General features: G+C 37.1%; 1 protein-coding gene across 3 annotated transcripts in view; it reads left to right on the forward strand.

The window, feature by feature from the left end:
• The window catches only part of Alg12 (Alg12 alpha-1,6-mannosyltransferase), a 41,594-nt gene that overhangs the window by 2,778 nt on the left and 17,594 nt on the right, over positions 1-21,222 (forward strand). For all 3 annotated transcript variants that reach the window (XM_081729948.1, XM_081729946.1, XM_081729947.1), the window contains exons 3-6: positions 3,404-3,536; positions 7,561-7,734; positions 10,877-11,030; positions 19,505-19,649. In XM_081729948.1, the coding sequence (XP_081586074.1) occupies positions 3,404-3,536; positions 7,561-7,734; positions 10,877-11,030; positions 19,505-19,649 (606 nt within the window). The remainder of the gene's footprint in view (positions 1-3,403; positions 3,537-7,560; positions 7,735-10,876; positions 11,031-19,504; positions 19,650-21,222) is intronic.

The raw sequence follows: 21,222 nt of genomic DNA on the forward strand, positions 1-21,222 counted from the left end.
TGGCGCTATTTTTTTCTTTTACAGGACTAAGAAAAAAAAATTTTAGTGATACACTTGCTTACATTTTGCAGGCATGCTTACATGGCCATACATGGCCAGAGGGCCAAAATATATTAGAAGGTAAAATCCTGAGTATGATCACCGGTTTCGGGTACTAAGTGAGATCTTAGCTTTAGAAATATGTTAGTTTGCATTCACACGAATCCGTCAAATAATTACATCGATTCTTGCCAGATTACAGTTAAAGTCAATAGACGTTGACACTAGCGCCAGTTATCACTATCGATGTAACTGTTTGATGAATTCGTAGAGTAACGCTAATGACTCCAAGTTAATCTGCGATGTTGCCACATAGTAAAATTTTGATTCCCCATAGCGGCTGAAGGAAGCCCCGAAGGGTATTCCATCATATAACATTTTCGCTTTATTTTGACCTTTAGAATAGAGCTGTGTGGTCCGTGGGCGCCATTTTTAGAACACCCGATATATTAATTAGTACATATTATTAGGCAGTACATTTTACGAGAGCATTCTGCTTTGATCCATAAAACATTTTGGGGGTTTTGTGTGGGAAAACTCTGCAGTAAAATTCAAGTAAATAATAACATCGAAAATATGAATGAAATATTTTAAAAGTTATTTTTTGTCTCTCTGAAAGGGCTTCATTCACCTTTGATATAATGGAATTGGCAACATTCGCTATAGCTGCGCAGTAAATGACAGAGCGATATTTCGAAGAAAAAAGCGCTTTTTCTCCGGCTTGAGAAAACTCGGGCAAAGCTATATCTTCACATACATATAGTGAAAAATTGTACGATTGGACCGAGAATCGAACCCAAACTTCTGGTTTACTGTGCCAATGTATTATAACTTTTTATATATAATTGAATTCGCACGTACACACAATAGGTTATTAAGGTAATGATACCTCTATTCATGATATTACATCTTCACAGTTTTAGAACATTAAGGGATATCTCTGGAGAACACTATGGAAGGAAAAAAGTTAAGTTGACATAGAGGCAAAATTAGTATGAATTAAAAATGCACTGCCTAAGAGTAAATCAGATTAAATTACAAACTTACAGTCAATATAAGCTGACTTCTGAATAAAGTGCTAGAGCCTGTCCATCTCAACTGTGCCCCTGGCGCTACTGTAGATATGTGATTTCCCGTACCTCCCTTGAAAGAGGAGGGATAAGTTGCTGTGACCGACATCTTTCAATTGTTAGATGCGGAAGCGTTGCCACAATGAATTATTTCACGCGCTTTGCTGTGGTCTATCTTATTAGCCACTCTAAGTAGCCTATGATCTTCACTCGTCAAGATCAAACGACTGAATGACAGCACAGCTGAGGTCATTCGCTTTTTTTTCCCTAAGCAAAGGGAGGGTTTCATCCGTCAGAAGGCGGCGGGGGTTGGGCCGAGGTATAGTTCGCATAATTTCCGAGGGCACAGGTAGAATAGACAGGCTCTAGCGTGATTTTTTTTTTCGTAATGATGTTCTTTAGTAACCTTTGTTGCAGGTGTTGTAAAATCTTTTTGGGCATTTTCTATTCTTTTTAATTGTTATTATTATTATTATTATTTTAATGGTATTTTATTTTCTTGCTTACAAATGTTTAAGAATTGAATGTCCAAAGTGATCAATTTGATGCTATTTTCTAAGTTACATATAACTTTTTTAGTCGTTTTATGTAATTTTATTTATTTATTTATTTATACCAAATATATTTGACGAAAAGACAGCGTATCTACCAGTCAGAGAAAGTCAGTGACTTTCATTGTGAGTCAGGGAAAAATTTTTACCCGGACTTTTATATTGGGAATATTTTAATGATTCTATTCTTAGAGTGGAAATTAGAATAGTAGTAATTTTCTCGTTACTTCAAAAAGCAGTGTTTAAAATAATTAGTAAACATAATTAGACAGTAGGAACCATCATGACTCCTAACCCAACTTCGTTTCGGAGGAACTGGTTCCTTGGAACATTGAAGGAACTGTTGCGAGGAATCAGTTCCTTTGAAATCGGAATCATTGAATGAATCGAAAATGTAAGAATGACCTATAGATATGCTACCTTGACTTGATCCCTAGTCTTCCGTTGCAAACGCTGCTATCAGCTGAAGGAATTCCACTGGCTTTCTTTCGCTTAGCAACAGCTGAACCCTTATGGGCTCAACGCGTGGGTGTGTGAGGGTGTGAGCTTTAGTTCACATTTTTGCCACGGCTCAAGTATTTTGGCAGCACAATAAAAGAAAAAATTGCCAATTACAATTTAGATATTGTTTCTGTTTTATTTTTGTGGTCTGTTTCGTGCCCCACGGTTGGGCTAGTGGGAGCCCTAGGTAAAAATTATAAATGGGAATGGAAAAGGAGACTGTGAGGGGTGAAGGGAGACCATTGAAATAGTCATAAATTACCTATAAATGAATTGGTTATTTTGTACACTTGCAGTGTAGTACATAATCATATTAAGAATGCTGGAAACCTTTAATACATTTCCAGGGTGGCCAGATACCAGGGAAAGTCAGGAAATTCAGCTAGGGGTCAGGGAGTTTCGAAGAAATTATAACCAATTCTTGGCTCCAACATTTTTTTGCACATCTACTAAGTTCAGCTGTCAGTTGCCAAATAGTGTTAGGTCTGACGCGATGCAACTCATACCCTGAGCTGTGTGACAATAACGCCATCTTGTGCGCAAGGCTTAAATACCTTTTATGCTACCTGATAACGAACAGAGTTAAAAATATATGATTAGCATATACAACAGACTAATTGTATTTATATTTTCCGGTCTACTGGTTTGTTACCACTGTTTCATTAAACATGCATCATAGTGTATCACTTAACAATATATATATATATAGTAGAAGAAAGCATACACATTTCTGAAAAAATAAATGAATAAAAGAAACCTAAAATTAAAAATATGTCTTCCACATGGTTATTAATTAATTATACTCACAAATAATAACCTTTCGGGCTACGGAATTTTTTTTTGCGCACCAGTGTACATATATTTTATTGTTATTATTATATTTAGATAAACACTGTAGCAAAAGTGGTTCAAGTATACAGGTGTATAGGATTACCAAATAATAGAATAAGGAACCAATCGACATGGTATATATATATATATATATATATATATATATAATTTATTTATTTACTAAAATCTGGTCACCCTACTTTAAAGTTAACTATAACAAGATACAGAAGAAGAGAGAACAAAATGATTACTTTTCAAATTGCTTTATGGTATATATATGTAATCTATAATAGTATTTTATAAAATACATTTATTTTCTGTTAGATTCTACTTTCAGAGATAGACAACATAGAAAGGTATCGCTGTATAAAGAGGACTTGATATGTAATCTCGGTGTTTTTCTATTTACAGTATGATCATCATGAATTTCCGGGTGTTGTTCCTCGTACTTTTCTTGGACCCATTGTAATTTCAGCGTTGGCCTCACCAGTTGTAGCTGTTTCCAACAGTTTGGGATTTAGCAAATTTTGCGCACAATATATTGGTGAGTAAATTCTAAAAGTTGTGTTCCGTACAGATATATTTGACAATACAAGATATAACATTAAAACTTTTTTAGTAAATTTTCTCGGTTTGAGTTATATAAGCGATCGTGCTGTGGTTCGATTCCTCAGAAAAAAAAATAATTGGAATGAGTTTTATAGAACCTAGAATCGTCTTGAGATTCTCTAAACTTCACCCAAGAAGATGACATCAATTCATTACTAACAAGAGTGCGCAGTGGCTCACTAATAGAGCTCTCATCTCTAGTGTGGGGTTCCTGTTTTGATCCCAGCTCGCGCCAAGTGCTCATTGTGGTGGACAAACACCATGTTCGTAAGTTTGCTCGGGGTACTTTCGTTTCCTCACACATTCTTCATTACACCTTTTATTTCGTCCTTATCGTCTCCGTCTCCTTTCGCCTTGGATGAAATACTAGAAATTTCATTTCATTTCAGTTCATTATTAACAAGAGCAGAGGAACAAACCTGGTACATCCAACAAACTTAAACCGTAAATAATAAAAGCCAAATACGGAGTGAGGCAAAAAGATGTTAACATTAAATCACTCACTTGAAATTACAAGACAATTGATTACAGAGTTTCAATTTAGCATCCATCCCGCTCAATGCACTTATGGGGTCTGTCCATTGTCGATTGTATGGCCTTCTGGGCCATTTGGGCAAGGATAGCAGCGATGATCTGAGTGATGCGGTGCTTCAGGTCCTCCAAGTTGCTAGGTTTGGTGGCATACATACGATCCGTGACCATGCCCCACAACCAAAAATCACATGGCGTCAGGTCGGGGGAACGTGCTGGCCATGAGAGAGAACCACATCTACCAATCCAACGTTTATCGAATGTGTCATTCAGGTAATCCCTAACCATCTGACTGTAATGGGCAGGGGCTCCGTCTTGCTGAAGGTACTCTCGCTGAAAGTATTCTCTTCATTTCGGACAGATATCTTTCTACGACTGTTTTCCTTGCAAATCGTCTTGATCTGGATCCCGTCTTTACAAACTTTTCGTAGATACTGCCAATTGTCAGGCGCGAGGGTGCATCCCGTCCAGTTCAGGCCGTTAATTTTTTGTGTACGATGCTAGGGGACTGAAAAACCTCCATCCAGGCAGCTATTTTCCTTCGTTCCTCAATGGAATATCGACACGCCATGGTTTAATCTGCTAAACAAGAACAAAAAGAACACTCATTTAATATTAACATCTTTTTGCCTCACCCTGTATATAATTATTCCTGAAGCATGTACAAAGTCCTTAAAACTTAGAAAGAAAAAAATCATACTTGTGGAATAAGACAGGAAAATTTTGATTGGCGGAAGATCGGAGTTTGAGACTATTTATGTATTATTCTATCGTGGTTGTATAGTTAGTTGTACTTAAGTACATATGCCACTTTTTATATATTATTGAACTTTTAAGATAATAATATATAGAGTGGCATATGCACGACTGAACTGCCATTTAAATCCGAAGAATTGGTACGATTAAAATTGATTATTTCCCCGATTTATCATATGTAATACCAAGTCTATAAGTCAAAAAACTCGAAGGTTTATCGCTGCGGAAACGGAACTTCTCAATTGGATCGTATTCTTTGTTAGAATGATCTAGTCTGGATTGTGGTTAACATTTCCTTTCTTAAGAATCTGTTTGTACGTTCAGTAAAGTGTGTTCTCAGTCAAAAAAGTTTGGGAACTGTAGCGTATGTGGCGCTTGTCGAAAAAAAAAAAAAAAAAAAAACCGTAAGAATTGTAACATGTTTGTAAGTGAGCAGTTACGTAATTTCACTTCTAAACAATAGAGATCACCTCTGCCTATGGCAGATAGATAGCCATGAGAAGTTCTCTCGTTGGACAATAGATGGCATGACAAGTACTGTCAGGTGATTGCGTGCTTGCTACGGGGTGTTCGTGGTGAACCACGTCATTCTGCTTCAGGTGCTTTGTTGTATGCTGCACGTACCACATGTTTAAGTGATTAGTTTGGCCACTGGTAACAGCCAGGTGTTCCCTGTCTAATATATAGAAACTATACACCAGACCCGGGTCAAATCCTCTTACGGGGCCGCGGTGGCTCAGTGGTAGAGCGTTCACCTCTGGTGCTTGGGGTCCCGGGTTCCATCCCAGCCCCCGCCAAGTGAACTTTGTGGTGGACAAACACCGTGTGCGTGGGTTTCCTCGGGGTTCTCCCGTTTCCTCTCACTTTCTTCATTACACCATTTTCACTCATTACTCTTCATCACCGTCTCCTTTAGCGTAACCGGCATAACCGTGGGACGTAAAACTCAAAGATTTTATTCCATTTTTTTCAAATCCTCTTACCAGCCTCCAAACCAATCACAAGCACATAGTCAGGGTTGGATTCCGCATTTCTCGTTCCGGTAGCAGAGAAGTCAACACTTGAAAACAATTCTTTTTTTTTTTTTTCTGGTAGCAACTAAGCTTATTTTTAGTTCAGGAAATATATGAAAAACGTTCTTCCAACAGTAACAATTTTTTTATTACAACCCCAAAAAGATTAATAACAACAATTTTAAACGAACCAACAAGCCAAATATTGTCCAAGACTCAATTTTCGAACAAATACGTTAATAGGTTTCGAATTTATAAACTTTAGAATTTCCGAACAACAAATCCTTAACATTTAATTCCCGTATCTGAAGAAACCAATTTTCTTTTAACTTACGAAATTGTGCAAGCTGTAACTACTTTTAACAAATTTAGCAAATATCTCAAAGTTAAATTTTCTCTTAATAACATTTAAAATAACGCAAGTTGCAACGACTTTTAACAATTTTTGCAAATAGTTCAAGTTAATTCCTTCCAAATGTAATAACGCGACTTGTTACGTAAAACTCTTCCAACAGAATATTTTCCTAGTGCCAATTGTATTGAATCGTTTTAAGTCAAATAATATATGCGCTTCATATGACTAAATTTGCTATCATAACTTACTAATCTAAAGACTTCTTCCTTGGGATCCGAACCAATTAAAAAGGAAGTAGTTCTGCGCTCTATAGGAAATAATGAGGGGGCGAAAATAATTTCAAATCTCCTACTACTCTCCAAAAACAGGTTAAATATTTCGACCTCCCATTAGTCCCCATACAGCACAAGAATACCACCTTGTTTTAATCAGGGCTATTCCACTTTACTTTCCACCAAACTTTACACATTACGATTCACAAATTAAATTAATTTTTAACACAGCATTGTAAGAATTTTCCACTATTCAATTCCCCTTTTCTTGGTCTTCTTCAGCCTTCACGAATTTTTAAAGCCATACGTATTGTCGAAACATAGTAATTCCTTAGGTTATATTATACCAAACACCAATTTCACAATTTAGTTCCGAGCCTAATACATAACTGAAGCAAAATGACGTGGTTCGCCACGCACACCCCGCAGCAAGCATACAATCACATGACAGTACTTGTCATGCGATCTTCTGTCCAACGAGAGAACTTCTCATGCCTATGTATCTACCCTAGGCAGAGGTGACCTCTATTGGTTAGAAGTGAAATTACGTAACTGCTCACTTACAAACATGTTACAATTCTTACAAAGAGTTTTTTTTTTCCTTTCTTTCTTTCTTCGACAAGCGCCATATACGTTACAGGACCACTGGTCTGAGGTAGAACTTACAAAAATACTGGATATTCACTTTTGCAGGCAACCATACAAGAATATGTGGGTCGACTGATTTAAAAACCGAAATGTATTAAGCTGATTTCTTTTATATGTTTTCTCTGGTGCATGACGTCCTTGATTCGATCCCCGGTCAAGTACGTTTGTGGCGAAAGGCTACTCCCGTTCCTGTTCACATTTTGATTTGACCAGTTCATCCATCCTTAATCATCCATCTCATCTCCCTAATCGTCTGACGTTAAACTAAAAGATTTAATTTTTTCTTTTATATGTTTTAATATTATCAATAAAGCCCGAAAAAAAGTATGTTACTGCGCATTGTATTCACCATGTTTAATTACATGCAATGATTTTCTGTTACAGTTCGAGGTGTTCTGGGATTATGTGTAATATTTGCCTTCAAAATGCTGAGACAAAGCATCCAGGCGTCTTTTGGTTCTCGGTTCGCTGTGTGGTTTGTAGCTGTGACGGTCAGTCAGTATCACTTCATGTATTATCTCAGTAGGCCATTGCCAAACATCATGGCTTTACCATTAGGTAAGAATAATAAGTTTCCAGGTTATATATTGACTTATGTTTTTATTTCCTGTAGTTCCACATTTCTCCAATTATGTTTTAAAGTTTACTTTTTGTTATTAATGCCCTTTTCTAATTATTCTCGAATGAACAGTAATTCTCTTTTTACTACGTATCTTTGTGAATGTGATATATGCGTACTATAAAATCTTCATCCACACAGAATCTACTTTTATGAGCTTAAGATAGATCATGTGATTCATAAATGTGCTGAGGCACACAAATGTACCTAGAAAATATACTTAATGTATTGTCAGTCGTGCCGAACACACTTAATACGGCGTGCATTCATTTTGTACCGTATGAGCATTTGCGATCTCCATGATGCAGTGACGAAGGTGGTGGTCGTTGCGTTTATATATATATATATATATATATATATATATATATATATATATGTTTCAAGTAACCCCGTAGAAGAAAAAATCAGGGGAGTGAAGTCAGGTGATCTAGGTGACCATTCTACAGGATAACTTTTCTGAATCCAGTGATTGAGAAATGCATGTGGAACCACTGACTAAATTTTTCTCCGTAGTGTAGTAGTATGTCATCGCACTGGGAATAACAAGAGAAAATGCCGTCTTCTGTGAGAAGGAATACCAACACTGTATCGTGAAGCAATTGGAGCTAATGCGGAATGGTGTCGATGAGTGTGGGTGCAGTAGCACGGATTCCCTATATTCCACTCCATACCACCATCTCAGAACCGGTGGTTTTGACAGTTTATATTGCCATACGTGGGAATATATCTAGGTGAAAAACAGAATACTCTATTCGAATAAAGGATTTTGTTGGTATTGGCGTAAAGCCTGGGTATAGAATTTGATCCGCCTATGTGGGCCATCCTCTGCTAGTTTGATGCATTTGTATCTTGTACAGAAATAACTTTTGGATATGCAACATTTTCACAATGAACACCTGACACCACACGCTACAGATAGACGTTGTTTACTTCCTGTCGGATATTTGTCAAAAGATGTCAGAGCCACTGTAGACATTTTCTCGTCAGTAGCTGTTTCGGAACAGCCACTGCAAGATTTGTCTGTCATATTACCTGTTTCCCGTAACTTGGCTATCAATGTTGCGACGATGCCGTGGGAAATTGTGGAACTTTTTTCGGAATATCTGTTGATGAAGTCGACAGCTATGGCGTCAGATGACCTTAATACTCTCTTGCATTGTCAGGATCTTCGTCCGTTATCTGCAGGAAACAGAGACAGGGCTGACCTTGAATCGTTACAAGTTTCAAGAAACTATAACAATTTATGTGCCTTTGAGTTAATTATAGCATTATGTTTACCGGAAGACTCTTGTTTTGTTTGATCAACACCTTTGTTAGTTGATTTCAAGATAGTGTTCATGACCCACAACTGCCTATGAACATAAACTTCCTCACTCAACTTACACAGGTGATATGATCTGCCGTAGCCACATTCGTTTCTGCAGAAGAGGAATTCCTTGAGATTTTTTAACCAACCTTAGAAGCTGTAAGAATTACTACCATTATTTAATTAAGACATTCCTTAGTTATTTACAAGATAGCAATTGTATAATTTCAGTGTGATTCTAAAAGCATCACCCATCTTCCTCTTTCAGATCTTCCTAAGCATATGAAAGGAAACTGAGTCCAAAATCCAAAAGATTAAATTGCTTCACCGCTTAAAATCAAATACCCAGTGTAAAAAGTACTTTTTATGAAGCTTTTCTCATCAGGACAACATAGTGAATAAAAATCTCTTAACAACTTTTGGGTTAATCTCATTGGCACTGACATTGACATTGGAATGCGATTTACTGTAATACTGTGTGCTTTCCCACCGGGAATCGAACCAGTGATTAAAGATGCGCGCGCTAGCCACTAAACCAATAAGGAAGGTAAATAGTGGTTCAAATTTCATTTTAACAGTAGGTCCCGTCTCATGTAGCCGTAGTGCAGAAGAGGAACTTAAACTCTATTTGATCAATGAACAATCTCTGAACATTTCGTGCCTTTGAAAATTTTAAACTGTTTGTAATATTTCTTTTACAGCAAAGAGAGCAACTGGGGTCTAGAGCTGAATGGTATTCACAAGGTTATGGCGTACGCTGAGGATGTAAATTTAATAGGGGATGATAGGAGATCAGTAGAAAGAAATGCAGAGAAAACTAAATACATGGAAGTTCGTAGGGATCGTAATACAGCAAATTATGGATGCGTTAAAATATCAAGTAATACTTTCGACAAAGTTGATACTTTCTAGGATCAAAATTAACAGACCAAAACCATATTCATGAAGCAATTAAATGTCGACTGAAAGCAGGAAATTCGTGTTATTATTTAGTTCAAAATTTCTTGTTGTCGCGAATTCTGTCGAGGAATTTGAAGCTTAAAATATGTAAAACAATAATCAAGCCTGTTGTTGTCCTCTATGGTTACGAAACTTAGTCGCTTACTCTGAGGGAAGAACGTAGACTGAAAGTATTTGAGAACAAGATCCTGAGACGAACATTCGGACCCAAGAAGAACTAGAATTTCATAACGAGGAACTGCGGCTCAGATGGATAGGTCATGCAGGCAGAATGGAAGAAAGTAGTAACGCTTTCAAAGTTTTAACTGGAAATCCAATCGAAAAACAACCATTAGGAAGACCTAGGCGCAGATGGGAGGACAATATTATGATGGATCTCGCAGAAATAGGAATACAAAGTAGAAACTGGATCCAGTTAGCTAAGGATAGAAGCAAGTGGTGAGCTTTTGTGAACGTGGCATTGAACCTCCGGCTTCCATAGGCCATAGAGTTAGTTATTGTTTCTTTTCCCCCCACCTTAACACTTTTTTCTTCTTTGTTTAGGGATATGTTGGTTTTTTGTAAATTTTTAATTAATCGTTTTTATAAAATTTTTATTGTATCATTTCAGTGGAAACTTTTTAACTCATTTTTATGTACTCACTTTGATTGTTCTGAGTGTGCAGTCTCATTTAAGCGCTAGAATTGTCGGGAGAAATTAGTGTATTGTGCGGAATTCTAAATACTTTATCTTAGTTATTAGATGTGTTCATTGGCAATCTTACTTATATTGTTTACGTATTTAAATATTGTTTACTTTCTCGTTTCTCTTTCAGTACTGCTTGCGTTGGATAGTTGGTTAAAGCAACGTCATGGAAGATTTATATGGTTTTCTGCGCTGGCAATCGTTATATTCCGATCTGAATTAGCGCTGTTCCTTGGTCTTATACTTCTCATGGAACTGTATTATAAACGCATTGATCCTGTCAGGTGATTTGGTATATATTTGATTTATGTGCTTTCTTTCGTAATATAGGTAGCTGTTTGATATATTAAAAATAATAAAAATACGCTTAAGCCATTAAAATGTTAATTGACATACATGTTTAGTGTTAGAAGCTTTTGCTACAAATAATGTACTAGCTATTATGGCAAAGTTTGTAATAATATGTAAAGCTATTAGCAATGAACATGCTTTCTTGTTTCTCCGTGCACATTAAATTTAACACTGCAGTTCGGTCTTGATAATATTCTTGCTTTCGTAGAAAATTTTGGAATAGGTTTGGGAAAATTAGTGTTATCATACGGTCCTTCTTGATATGGTAATCGTCGTGTTTTGCTTTAAATTAAACTCATTTATTTGAACTGAAATAACGGATCTTTCTCCTTTCTCTAGTTTTCGATGAAGCAAAATTTTAAGTCAGTTACCAATGTTCTCTATGTTTGTACTGAATGTTAAATCTTTTTATTGTATCATGGCAAATTGGTAAGAAAGGATATGATTGATTGTAATGGAGACAGAAAGTCTTAACCTTAACGAAACGTTATTGCTTGGTTATAAATGAAATGTGATCGAAGCAACACTTATTATTACTACTACTTTATGTTAAAGTTTGAACGATATATTATTGGTTTCATTAAGCACATCATGAAAATATGATGTGTGGCTACAGCTTATATTTTCAGAAAACGAGAGAAGGTCATTTCTAACAGTCAGTACTATTCTTCTTTTCGTTTTTGCAGCTATAAATTTCAGTTAGGTACAGAGCTCAACTTTTAATTAGGTTTGAATTCCCGTTTAAAAGTCTTTAACTTTTGATTAAACACACACGCGTTCTTATCCTTATATCGTATAATACACTGGATGTTGTCTTTTTGTTCTTTCTCTATCTTATCTAATACCTTGTTGCACAAATCATATGTACTTAGAGTACTAGTTCAGTTCATTAATCTCTCTTCCATTGTGGGTCTTCCATGTTTCTTCTTTCCTGTTCAGGGTCCGATTCCCGGTGGGGACACTTGATCGAAAAAGTGTAAAAAGCTTTTTCAGGCCAGCCATCCTGTGTGAGGTTTTCCTGGATTTTTCTCATTCATACCAGCAAATGCCGGGTTGGTACCTATCATATAGGTCCCAGGCCGCTTCCTTCTTTTTCCTCAGATAGTATGATAACTGAGAGACGTCATCTCTCATACGCGATGGCCTGACATGGCCATAGATGCGGAAACCCCAGAAATCTAATCGCTAAATTCTATTTCTTCGTTCCTTTTCTAGCCCTTCTACCTAGGTACACTCATGTCCAAAATTATTGTCGTGTGTCTATAAATATGTTGTTGTAGGAATATAATTTGATAGCGAAATCGCCCGGTATTTCTTATAATCTTAGTATGTGTATAATCGGCAAAGACATGTATGTGGCAAATTTCATGTCAAAAGAACAGTAAATAAGAACAATAAAACGAAAATAAAACCTTCTTTCGTTGTTTTACTCACTCTAATTTTCATATTTATAATTCTTTTCCTATGAAATTTACCACAAATATACTTTTCCCGACTATACACACAGTATCAGTATTAAAAGTACCCTGCAAAATCATTATCAAATTATATTCTTACAAAAAGACAGTTATAGATATGCGACAGTCTTTTGGACATGAGTGTACATCTTTCAGTCTTTCATGTCGTGTACCTCTCATATGTTGTAAACCGCATTGTTTTTCTTCTTTATGTTGTTTAATCCTTTTTTTCTGACTCGTTCCCTGTCTGTCCTATGTAATTCATATCATATTCTTATCTAATTATGAGGACACGGCGAGTCAGTGGTAGTAGACCGCTTACCTCTGGTGCGAGAGGTCCCTGATTCGATTCCGGCCAAGTAAGTTTGTGTTGGACAACATTGTGTCCGTGGGTTTTCTCAGCGTACTTCTGTCTCCTACCACATTACAGGGCTCATAGCGAGTCACTTTTTTTTTTTTTAACTAAAAGTTACTTTTTTTCAAGTTCGTCACTAAAAGTTACTTTTTTGGGAGGTAAAGTGACTTTTTCGTGTGATTTATGTTTTGCATTGGCAGTTTTCTAAGAAAAATATTATAAAAATAAATGAAAAGAGGCAGAATCTTGTTCCTCATTACTCTTCTGAAAGCTTCAGCACTTGCTGTCACATGTGAAACAGTTAGCTTTATTCTCACTTCAGCTTTTATTCTTTCTAAAGCACAGTGGATGGTTGGTGGATGCTTAAGCTCTCAAGGTGGGGTTGAGAACCCTTCTGTGTCTATTCTTTCTTCTATCATAATAGTCTCTTAGTTTTCTCTCGTGATAGTTAAGGCTCCGCTCAATGTTGTGCGTGTGTGTTTGTGTGGTTCATCGTGTTCGTCTTGTATTATGCTTCTTGTATGTTCTTAAGAGTAGGTGATGAATTTGAATATTTCACGGCTTTGAGAACTCTCAATGCTAAGTTAAATATAATGTCTGGGATAAAGAAATTCGGAAATAGGCCGCCAGAACTGGTTCCACTTACTAAGAAGCTTATTACATCTGCTAAGTCTGTTTACCGTAACTACAAAGCATACTTAGAAAACCTAAGAAAGGAGGAAGCTCAAAAAGAAGAAGTAAAGAAGAAAAGATAAAACAGAGGTGTGATGGAGAAATTGACATGGAAAAAATGGGCATGATGAGTTTTTGGTCACTTTTTCGTGGGCTTTTGGTCACTTTTCAACTATTTACAAGAGACCAGACCACTATGAGCCCTCATATTCTCATTCCACCAGTTCTTCCATCATCATCCACATGCTTTAATCATCCATCTTGCTCAGCGTAAGACTCATAATCGTGGGACGTTAAACTGAAAGATTTTTTTTTATCTAATTATGTGCACTATTCCTTTCTTAATTGTGAGGGCTCAGTGGTAGAGCGTTCACCTCCGGTGCTTGGGGTCCCTGGTTCGATCCCAGCTCGCGCCGTGTGGACTTTGTGGTGGACAAACACCATACTCGTGGGTTTTCTCGGAATTCTCCCGTTTCCTCCCACTTTCTTCATTCCACCATTTCATTCATTTCTCATAATCACCGTCTCCTTTAGTCTAACCGGCATAACCGTGGGACGTAAAACTCAAAGATTTCATTTCATTTCCTTTCTTAATTGTATTTGACAATGTATCTGATAAAGGCAATGATATATCACCGAAACTGTAACTCTTAATTAGGGACAGTAAGTGATTGCAATGGCCAAATTTTATTTTTATTTAAGTTATAATTAGTTCCAAAGTTAGAATGAACGTTATCGTTGTCTTGGCAACCGAGCGGAAGAGATTACTTTTCTTTTTCTAATGCTTGACTGACGAGCAACTGCGAAATGAAAGCAGATATCTTTTTACCTCCTTCGCTTATAGGTTGTTGCATGACAGTTTTAAATAAATTTATTATATGATTACTATAATTTAGTTTTAGTCTTCTTCTAATCATAGTACTATTAACGAAAGAGAGTGTACAAGGATAATAAAGTATATATATATATATATATATATATATATATATATATATATATATATATATATATATATATATATATATATATATATATATATTGGGTTGATGCATAAGTTCATACGGTTTTCTTTTGGGTTGGCAACGATGCGGCGTGAAGCGATTGTTTATCGTTATTCCGTTGTTTTATCGTAGTTTGGAGTTTGTGTGTTGTGAAACACGGGTGTTCTTGATGGTGAACGTATTATTGTATATATTTCAGACAAACTAATATGGAATGTCAAGTTAAAAAAAGTCATCATTTCCGTCACATTTTACTCTTCGAGTTTAACCAGTGCAGCAGAAGCTGCGAGAACAATTTGTACAGGGTTACGGGAATGAAGCAATTGCTGAGAGAACAGTACAGAAATGGTTTTTCCACTTTCGAGCAGGACGGTGTGAGTTGTCTGATGATCCACGTTCTGGAAGATCTTCAGATTTTGACGAAAATCGCTTGAATGAGTTGCTTTATGAGAATCCTCGTCAAACAACGCGGGAAATGGCGCAAGTTTTTGAATGTGTTTGCAACGTATGCAATGTATTGTCACACTCGCAGAATATGTTAATGTTATGTCTATGTTATGTTTGTATTTGAATTTGAACAGAAGAGCAGAATAAGAATACAATATTAAATGTAAGAACCGCACGAACTTATGCGTCGACCCTATATATATATATTTGAATTAAATTCGAAATCTTTTACTACCTTGAGGCATCTTTGGTGTGATTGAAGAATACTGTTTTGCTTGGTAAATCCTCTTACTTAAACCCGTAAAATATCGATTCGAACTATTGCTGTTGCATAACTTCGCTTTGTTTTGAACCCCGAACGGAAAAATGACGGCAGAAAGTTTCGGAAAGTGTTGCTATTTCTCTGACAGCTTTTCGTTTCAGATGGTATATATGTGCACCCCTCCTAAATCTAGCCTGCACATATGTATATAGCTAGATAAACAGAAATGTAGATGATATATACTCGATACCGCCTTTCTACATAAAATACAGTTTCAAGCAATAAAAATCTTGCGAATACACAGTAATTAAAGGGTATTTCATGACAAGTCACATTGAATGCTTTCTGATAGTAATGATGCCTTTGGCGTAATTTTTAACCGCTTAACTTATAATTTTTTTTCGCAAAAGACGTTCCAAATTTTATATTTTTTTTTATTTGTTATTTTTGTCCTACATTGAAGGTAATAGTGAGTGAAAGCAAATATTTTTAAAATTACACAAAATTTAGGCTCAAAATAAGCACTTGAAAATTGCCGATTTGAAAACCACGAGTATACTCGTTCAAGATATAAATAAACGTATTTTATTGTTGGTGTTACTTTTTGAAGACTTATTAGTGTAAATAAAGCTAAAACGAATGTTTACAACATATTGTATACAGTTTGTTGAATTTATTGAAATTTAGGGTGATGAAAATTTAGGATGAAACTTTCTAAAAAAAAAAAAAAAAAAAAAAAAAAAAAAAAAAAAAAAAAAAAAAAAAAAAATATTAAAATCCCGAATATGTACGTTCTAAATAAGTGTTACCAAATTATGCAAAAGCAAAACAAATATATATTGTAATGCATGTCAAATTATTTTAAAATATTTTAGAATCCAATATCACATCCTACTAATTAAATGGCAGAGTATATTTTTAGGAACAAATATTTATTGCTGTATGGAAGGCTGTAAAACAGAGTAGAACACATAAAGCCACTTTCAGTGTTCCCTAGTAAGCGTGAAAAACAAGTGCACTATAAGTAAACATTTCATTCAATTCATATTGCAGAAATTTGTAATATTATGCAAGAAAATACCACTATTTCGAAAAAACAGAACCAGCAAAGTTAATTATTTATATAATGTACATATGAGGCGTATAGTTTCTAAATCCGCCATCTCCTTGATAAAATGTTTCGAGAAAAGCAGGAAAAACTGATAACTGAGGGATTATGTGAGATAAAATTTTCTTTTTAGAAATACTTTCCTGCTTTCTGGACATTCACTATAACTACCAAATGACAAAAATGTCTCTCATCGTGTCGGGCATGGAAAGGAATGCCAGCAAATCTACTTATCTGATTTTTTACGAAAATTGGAGATGGCGGATTTAGAAACTATACGCCTCATATACTATTTTACTAGGGTCATTACGTGAATAATTAATTGCTTGATCAGCAAATTACTAGCTAAAACTGATGAAAGTTGACTACATCTAGTGGACGCCTGTGTACTTAGCCGAATACAAGCAACGTAAGAATTCGTTGTTTAAATTTACAGTCAGGCTTTTTTGCGCTGCACGAATATTTTCGTGATCATAATTTATAGGCAAAATAAAAATCCCGAGATAATTCGTGATTTTAAGTTAAGCGGTAGCAATATTTACGAACAGTTTCTGTTTTGCGTAGCATAATTATAGAATGTGCTCGTGGTTGTTGATTGACTTAACATTGTAAGTGTGTCGTTAGAATATTTCAGCCAGAAATCTTTGCTGAGGTATCAATGTTTGTGATCGACTGTAAGTGATGAGATATCAAGTGACATTAGGAAATGAGTTAACATGTTAGTTTATTGTTAATAACAAAGGGAACACAGTTGGTGAACCAACCTCAGAAGCTCTCGGTGTGTGAAGCTATGGAACACAGCCTCTGTTGCCGAGCCTGGCCAAGCTCGGCAACCAAATATAATGAGCTTTATTCCTTAGACGATGAGCTACTTGCCCATCAAATTTGGTTGAGATCCGACCAGTAGTTATCGAGAAGTAGAGGACCACTCACGCACACACATCTGGAGTAAAACCAGAAGCTCCCGTATGCTTACGCCGGGAGCTAAAAATGGTTCGCAACGGACATATTCTGAATGAAATTCCTTCGCTGATTATTCGGACAGAGCGATTTTCAAATTATGAGATTCGGTATAAGAAATACTGCGCCTTCACCAGGAATCGAATCCAAAAACTTATGCTCCAAAAGCAAGCAAGTGGCTATTGAAGGTACTATATACGCATTAGATCTCAATTAGAAATAAATAGTAGTTATCCTCAGTATCTTTAACCAATGTTCACCTTCGTATTTCAGGTTGTTACTAGCTCTCTCTTAAAGAAAGTGGGAAGGGATGGGAAAAAGGTTTGAATAAAATAATAAAATAGAAACGAGAGAAAAAACTGCGAGAAAACTCATTAATTTTAGTTAAATAAGCCTATACGGAACGATGATCTAAGCCTAAGCACAATTTTGATAATAGATATTGCTTTGTTGTCGACTAATTGTACATAAGCTCCCTCTGGCATTATGATTAGCGTACGTATCTTCAGCGTGAGAAATCGGATTCGATTCCCGTCAGGAGGTCATGTGGTTCGAATCGCACGTTAAGCTATAGGTCCATATCCTCGTATGGCCTCGCTGCTGAACGAGACACTGAATCTCAAACTCAACTCCTAATTGGACGTATACAACATATTAAAGGAGGCACGCGTCCCGTAGCTAGGAAACTATATGTTGCACGAAGTGACTGTGCACGTGAGAGTAAGGTCCTAGCATGGAGCATGCGCCAGCGGAACTTCCTTAGTACTCTCAGTAGCGTCGTGGCAGTGGTTGAAGATGGACGTTCCTATTCCAGCTTCCGCTGCATGTGAAGTGCGGGCAGTAATAAAGTTTTTGAATGCACAAAGCATAGCGCCAATAGAAATCCATCGTCAGTTGTGCCAGGTCTATGGGCCTAAGAGCAAGCAGATGGTGCGTTGCTGGTGTAGACAATTTGCAACAGGACGCCAAAGTGTACATGATGAGGAGCGCAGTGGGAGGCCAACCGTCATCACAGATGACCTCATGGATCTTGTTCGGGAACGCATCGTGCAGAATCGTCGCTTCACAATAACGGAACTCAGCGGTCAGTTTTCGCAGTTTTTCCGATCCTTATTGCACACCATTGTCACAGAGCGTCTGTTTTCAAGAAGTTGTGTGCCGAAGGAACTGACTCCAGAACACAAAGCAAGGCGCACAGGATCAGCATTGATATTTTTGCAACGATACAGCTGACGATGGATTTCAATCGGCGCTATGCCCTATGTTTTCAAAAACTTTATCACTGCTCGCACTTCACATGCGGCGGGAGCTGGAATAGGAACGTCCATCTTCAATCACTGCTACGACGCTGCTGAGATCACAAGAGAATTCCGCTGGCGCCTGCGTCTGCTAGGACCTTATTCTCTCACGTGCACGCAGCTGCTTCGCGCAACATACGGTTTCCTAGCTATGGGACGCGTGGGAAAGTTACTTTCTGGATGCGCCTCGTACATTCAATACAATACTAACCTTATGTGTTCAGCATTAATGAGTAATTATTATGAGAAGTGTGAGAGTACTCATCACTGCCGAACACATACGGTTAGTATTGTATGAAATTTTTTGCTGGTTATTTTTGAGTTTAGTGATCTATTCAGCACCGAGGCGGTATAAGACGCGGACCTACAGCTTTACGTGAGATTCGAATCGCATGAGATGTCCGGGAATCGAATCCAGGTCTTTACTCCGAAATGAAATGAAATCTTTCAAGTTTACGTTCCATGCTTATGCCATGTAGGCTAAAGGAGACGGTGGAGATAAGAAATTAATGAAACGATGGAATGAAGAAAGTGGGAGAAAACGGGAGAACCCCAAGAAAACCTACGCACACGGTGTTTGTCCACCACAAAGTTCACTTGGCGTGAGCGGGATTCGAACAAGGGACCCCACACACCAGAGGTGAACGCTATACCTCTGAGCCACCGCGACCCCCTACTCCGAAGGCGTGTGCTCCAATAGTCACGAGGAAGTTGAATAAATTATTTTAATAATAATAAAATAATACATTTTGTGGTATGTTGTTCTTACTTTGAAGTTTAGAGTAAACAATTGGAATTTTAAAAATGAACTTTTTAAGTAGTTATTAAACTGTTTTTCATTTTTTAGTGTTTTGAAGTCTGCTATTCCAGCAGGAATTACGTCATTGAGCCTTACTATAGTAGTGGATTCGGTGTTTTGGAACAGACTGCTTTGGCCCGAAGGCGAAGTTCTATTCTTCAATACTATTCTAAATCGCAGCCATCATTGGGGAGTATCCTTTTTCTAACATAAAGTTACCGATGCTTTTATTATAAACGTGTGGTGGACGATCCAATGAAGATGTTGCTGAAGTTGGGACAAGGATGTACAGCTAAGAATAACAACCAATAACCTAGTTTTATGTGCCATGTAAATTCTTACCGGATAGTTACTTTGCTAAAGTGATTCCAGTTGTCACGTATTGCTAAACACTAACTGAACAACATAGGCTTAACATACATCATTTTTGTGAAGCTTGCGTTCTTTAGTTAGTGTCTAGCAGTAGATGGCAACCGAAATCACTTCAACAAAGTAACCATCCGACACTGATTTCCAGGGCACGCTAAATAAGTAGGTTAATAGTTATTTAAGAATATGAATTGACAGATGTTTTTGATAATTTGTAGGAACTCACTGTTTTATTTACAGGGTTTTAACTATATTGTTTCGGTGAGTTGCCACATCTGTGAGAAAAGTGCCAGGGAACACCGAAACAGTACAGTAAATTAAATATTAGAAGCTGTTCCCCCGCGTAGCATTGTCGCTAACGTGCTGTTATGTGGTGCAAACGGTCCCGGGTTCGAAAAATGAAATTTTTGAGTTTTACGTCCCGCGGTTATGCCGGTTAGGCTAAAGGAGACGGTGATGATGAGTAATGAATGAAATGGTGGAATGAAGAAAGTGGGAGGAAACGGGAGAACCCCGAGAAAACCCACGCACACGGTGTTTATCCACCACAAAGTTCACTTGGCGGGAGCAGGGTTTGAACCTGAGACCCCTAGCACCAGAGGTGAATGCTCTACCACTGAGCCACCGCGGCCCCACGGCCCCAAGTCCCGGGTTCGATTCTCGGTGGGGAGACTCGGTCGAAAGAGAGTAAAAGCTTTTTCAGGCAAGTCATTGTGAGTGAGGTTTTCCTTATTCATACCAGGCGAATGCCGGGATAGTGCCTAACATACAGGTCCCAGGCTGCTTCCCTCCTCCTTTTTCCTTGAATAATGTGATCGCCGAGGGACTTTATCTCTCATATGTGACGGGCTAACATAGCCACAGATGCCGAAAGTCCAAAAATCTAATTGCTGATCCTAATGAGAAGCAGTAAATAAAAGAGTAGTTTATAAATTATTGGGTTTATAGTTGTTAATCTTAAGAAAAAGATGCAAAATTTTATCTAAGTTAAGGTATATAGTGTTACTTAATTTGCCTTCAATTTCAAGATGTTTGTAAAATTTATAAGACAAAAAGTAATCAAATAACGAGATTCCTTTTTAAACTATTAAATATATTTTACTACTAGGAAAGGAGGCACGGTGGCTCAGTGGTAAAGCTTTTATCTCTGGCGCGTGGAGGTCCCTGGTTCGATCTCCGGCTAAGTAACTTTGTGGTGGACCACTTGTCCATGGATTTTCTCGGGGTACTCGCGTTTCCTCCCACTTTCTCATTCCACTGTTTCTTCCATCATCATTCATTCGCCTTAGCCTAAAAGGCATAATCGTGGGACGTTAAACTAAAAGATAATTTCAGAAAATTGTATGATTCAGTTAGAAGAAGAGAAAGAATCTAAAAAGAATTTAGAATTCCGAAGG

This window comes from Thermobia domestica, chromosome 11 (assembly GCF_964235325.1).
Source record: "Thermobia domestica chromosome 11, izTheDome1.hap1.1, whole genome shotgun sequence".
In the NCBI taxonomy this organism is placed as follows: Eukaryota; Metazoa; Arthropoda; class Insecta; order Zygentoma; family Lepismatidae; genus Thermobia; species Thermobia domestica.